Source organism: Neolamprologus multifasciatus, chromosome 15 (genome assembly GCF_963576455.1).
Source record: "Neolamprologus multifasciatus chromosome 15, fNeoMul1.2, whole genome shotgun sequence".
Lineage (NCBI taxonomy): Eukaryota > Metazoa > Chordata > Actinopteri > Cichliformes > Cichlidae > Neolamprologus > Neolamprologus multifasciatus.
The window spans coordinates 36,809,585-36,814,447 of NC_140453.1; the positions used below are offsets into that span (position 1 = coordinate 36,809,585).

Consider the following 4,863-nt stretch of genomic DNA (forward strand, 5'->3'; position numbering starts at 1 on the left):
CAGACTGTACACAAACAGTTTGTATGTTCCCTGATATTTACTGAGTTATTAAACCTAAAGTAAGAGGTCTGTTTCAAAAATGTAAGAAATAGAAAGTATAGATTCGCGTAAAAATGTGGAGAGTAAAACTAAAAGGTTTTCAGAAAAGTTAAATACCTGAAGATCTACTGTAATCTACAGTAACCTCTTATACATCATAGGTGTCACTATCATCTTGTAAACCACCCCCCTTGAGTCAGCTGGCTTATCACCAGCTCAACTGCTGAATGGTAGGAGACCAAGAAACAAGCTGCCTGCAGGTAAAAAGCTTTGTCCCAAAAGCACACAAAACTGTCAGGGTCAAGGAGCTGCTGGATAAGTCTAAAGTCTAGCAAAGGTCCTATGACAAGAGGAGAGCAACAACAGACTGTCTTCCTCTAGCACCAGAAAATGAAGTCAGGATGCAACCTCATCTGGGCAATGCCAAATTGGCTCCGGCAGTTGTTGTTCGCGAATGTGCCGCACCCAGGTCCTACACTGTGGACTGAGGTGGGAAGGAGTTTTGTTGCAACAGCCAGCATCTTTGCAGGAGTACAGCAGTTCCAAAACAGTCCTGCCATTTTATAAGTGATGAGAATTGGACAGTCAACTGATATTTCAACAGGACAGGAGATGCCTTTACAGGTGTCCACTGAACAGTCAGCTGTGTCAGAAAAACAACTTTAGGACACTGGTCGAGTTCAGGTTTCAGTGCCATATACCACCAAGTAAGGCAGAACGTTGAAGCCACCTGAAAGACTTGCTGTGTTGCTTGTGGATATCAGGGCTCTGGTCTGTGTTTCTTTTGAAGAAGGGAGGGTGTAATATATTGCTGAGAGTGCTAATTTCCAGCTTGCTGTGACTGCTCCTTGGCCAGCAGACGGCAGGCGAGCGCTGCAGTTGTGTAGTGACTAAAATGGCAATAATCGATTAAAAAGAATAACCATCACCTCTCGACCCCCTGGCTGTTTTTGGCAGCAGTTATAGTAAAATACACCTTTCACTTTGCTGCTGCTATCAATCTGATCTCTATGCCTGGACTCCTTTGGTTTCCATCATTTGCTTTGAATTGGATAAGCATTAATCTTATTTATAATGGATAGATCCAAAGTTAAAGATGCATGCATTAATGATGCATTATGCAAATTGCTTTTTTTTGCATTATATGGTCATCTTCAAATTTTCTGAGGCTTTAAACAAGATTATGAAAACAACTGTACAACGCTGCTCTGATTACAGCAAACAGAGCTGCAAAAAGTAGCAGCCTTTGTTTCTACCTGTTCATACCCTGCAGTAGACTTGCAGCAACAAGCTTATTTACAGTGGCTTGCAAAGGTTTTCGGCCCCCTTGAACTTTTCCACATTTTGTCACATTACAGCCACAAACATGAGTCAATTTTATTGGAATTCCATGTGAAAGACTAATACAAAGTGGTGTACACGTGAGAAGTGGAACGAAAATCATACATGATACCAAACATTTTTTACAAAAAACTAACTGAAAAGTGGGGTGTGCGTAATTATTCAGCCCCCTGAGTCAATCCTTTGTAGAACCACCTTTTGCTGCAATTACAGCTGCCAGTCTTTTAGGGTATGTCTCTACCAGCTTTGCACATCTAGAGACTAAAATCCTTGCCCATTCTTCTTTGCAAAACAACTCCAGCTCAGTCAGACAAAATGTGGAAAGGTTCAAGCGGGCAGAATCCTTTTGCAAGCCACTGTATCTCACTGCCCAAGGACCTTGTGTTTCCCGTGATAATAATTGAAGGGTGCTTTTCCATTTTGGCTCAAATAAGTCAGATGTTTGAAGGCATGCAGAGATGGAAAAAATAAAACTAAAGCAAAACCCTCAAATGTGTTAAACCCAACGAACAAGCAAGCCTATTCTGAAAATGTAATGACCAGAAAGGTGTTTATATTCAGCTGTTAGTCAAAAGTTATTCAAAAGCTAATAAAGTATTTCTACTTTGTTGCTTCCCACCACCTGCTTGCACACTGTGGTCCACTGGTGAACTATTGTAATTCGTCATTATCAGGCAAAACCTCCTGAAAAGCCTTCAGCAGGTTCAAAACCAAGGTTATCATAAATATGAAATAGAAATATTAAATGAAAACCAGACCAAGAAAAACCCAAAACAAAACAAACTTAATTGGAAACAATTTTGTGAGCTTGGAACACTAAGCTAAAATACAATACAAATAGAGGAAATATCTTCAGTTTTAGTATTGGTTAGTCTATATGCATACACACAAACTCTTGTGTACACTGTATATACAAATGTTTTCTAGGCTGAATTTGTTCCTTATCAACTGCATCAGACCTTCTGTGTACCAACAAATAAGTGAAGTTTCAGAAAACCTTTTCAAACTGAATACTACTAAATATTAAAATCTTTACTTTTAATAATCATTGTTATGTTAATAATTATATTTAACTTACTGTCTGTGTAGGTTCTCAATCACCCAGGCTATAGTAAAACAAGGAGCTTGGAAAGAAAAGCAACTGGACTTCTTTAATATTCTTGACGATGTTTTACCTCTCGAAGCTTCTCCAGTTCAGTTTCTTCAGAACTGGAGGCGCTTTTTTCTTTCCAAGCTCCTTAGATTCCTTACAGTATGAACCCCCTTCTTCATTTCCATTAGCAACAAACATGTTCTGTCAATGAAGGCCCAGGAAGACAGTCACTTAAATTTTTATTTATTCAAAGACAGAGATCCAAAATGTTTTCAGTCATTTTCTTATGACTACTTTATGTTGCTGATAAATACTATAATTTTAATAAATTAAATTCATCAGTAACACAGGTCAGTATTAGTGTTTGTCCATCCTTTTGATACGATACACTTGCAGTATCATTACTAGATACATTTCATAGACACATAAATGATTCATGGCACCTGAATCGATGTGAAACGCTACAGTATGGCTTTTTTATTCCTTCCTGTGGAATCAGCGTGGCTTATGTTGCATCATTAGATCACATTAATTTAGTCTATTTTTTCCCTGACTGTTAGTGTTTTATCTGTTCAGGCCTATAATAGCCATACAGGATCTTCAAATGCTCACACACAGCATGCTAAAACAGCAGTATCCAAACAGGGCATGCATGTGTCACTGATGCTACACCACCCTCTGCCTGTCCCGCTGGCTCACAGGCAGTCCCGGTGGTTTGAGGGAGGAGGGAATGGGCAGCTCGAGTAGGCTGTCCGGAAAGCTGGCAGGGCTCAGCTGCTGCAGAACAGTCTGCATGGCGCTGAGAACCAACGGCGCCGGGCTCCTTCCCGACAGGTACAGGTAGGTCTCCTCGCCTAGCACCTTGCTCCAGCGCTCCGATTCTCCAACCAGAGCTTCCTTCATTTTGAAGCGAACATTTGGCATAAACAGGAGCAGGTTGTCCAGACACCGCCTTTTCTCCCCACTTCTGACCACCGTGGAGTCTCTGAGCTTTTCCAAAGTAATGTCCAGCGGGGTCAGGCCATTGTGGTCTTGGGCGTACGGGGACGCCCCGCTCCCCAGGAGCAAGATGACCGCTTCGGGACGCAGAAGCTCGCAAGCCAGATGTAGCGGGGTTCTTCCGTCCTCGATGTGAAAACACCCGGCTCGGTCCGTGTAGGACGGGGTAATGGCTATACGGTGGGTTTCTTGTAAGATGAGGCCGAGAATGTAGCGTCTGTCGTAGCGAACAGCCATAGCGAGGTGAGGCGCGGAGGACGGACAGGGGCAGAAGCGCTCCCCGGGTTTTGCTAGCGCTTCATCCGTGTATCGGCTGAGGAGGTACTGAGCGTATGCCTGGTGGTCATGAACTATAGCGTACAGCAACGCCTCCGACGGGCTGTAAATCCTCTGGCCAGAGTCCTCGTCCAAGTAAAAAGTTTCCATCGTCCGCATGTCCTCCAACATCCAGACCGGCTTTAGGTCCCGCACGGCCCGGTAGAAGAGCAGCGAGAAGGACTTTCGATGCTTCTCGACGCTCCGAGCCTCCGAAGTGACGGTTAAAGAGGCCATGGCAACCCGAGTGATATAAATTCCCAGGACCTTACACGGTTTCATTCACAGAGCGCAGAAACTACCATTTTCCCAACAGAAGCTCGAGTCCAGGGACCTACTAACTCAGTGTTTGAAATAACCGACATTCCTGTAGCTGCTCGAGCCCTCTGCAGTACTGTGCGAGGGCGCATGCGCATAACGTACAAACGTTAAAAGGTTTTACAAACTTTATTGACAGTTGAGTTGTGAGCTGATTACAAGGTCTGTGTCCAAACTCGGGGGCTGGGCTGCATCCTTGGAAGGATAAAGGATAGACAAGTTACTTTGACATCTATGTTCAAGTGCATTTTGGTGCTGATGCTACCTTTACTAATCTACAACTTTTCGCAGCTCTTTAGAATAGAATAGAATAGAATAGAATAAACCTTTATTATCCCACGGATGAGAAATTTCGGCGTTACAGAGCTCTTACAGCAAGGGAAAATAAAGTATCAAAGGGAGATACAAGGTGGTCCTATAAACATAAGCAACCGAAATTCGCATACACAGGTATATACGGGTAACAATGTGCAGAGTATGTATAGACAATTTTTAAAATTGTACGGAGATATGTATAAAATGTACAGTAAACGAACAAGCTGGTGAGTAAGATGACCAAAAGAATGTTAAGCTGCATTATAGTCTGACAGCTGCTGGTAAGAATGACCTGCGGTAGCGCTCCTTCCTGCATTGTGGGTGAAAAAGTCTCCTGCTGAACGAGCTGTTCAGTGCTCGTACAGTCTCATGCAGGGGGTGGGAGGTGTTGTTCATGATGGATGTTAGCTTAGACAACATAATTTATACTGAATTCAGCACAA

General features: G+C 42.9%; 1 protein-coding gene across 1 annotated transcript; it reads right to left on the minus strand.

Moving 5' to 3' along the window:
* Window positions 1–1,169: 1,169 nt before the first annotated feature.
* On the minus strand, window positions 1,170–4,214 carry LOC146502686 (ankyrin repeat domain-containing protein 9). The gene has a single exon (XM_085133716.1). It carries the CDS (start codon window positions 4,067–4,069, stop codon window positions 3,140–3,142), a length of 930 nt encoding a protein of 309 aa, XP_084989842.1. The 5' UTR covers window positions 4,070–4,214; the 3' UTR covers window positions 1,170–3,139.
* Between the last annotated feature and the right edge of the window lie 649 nt (window positions 4,215–4,863).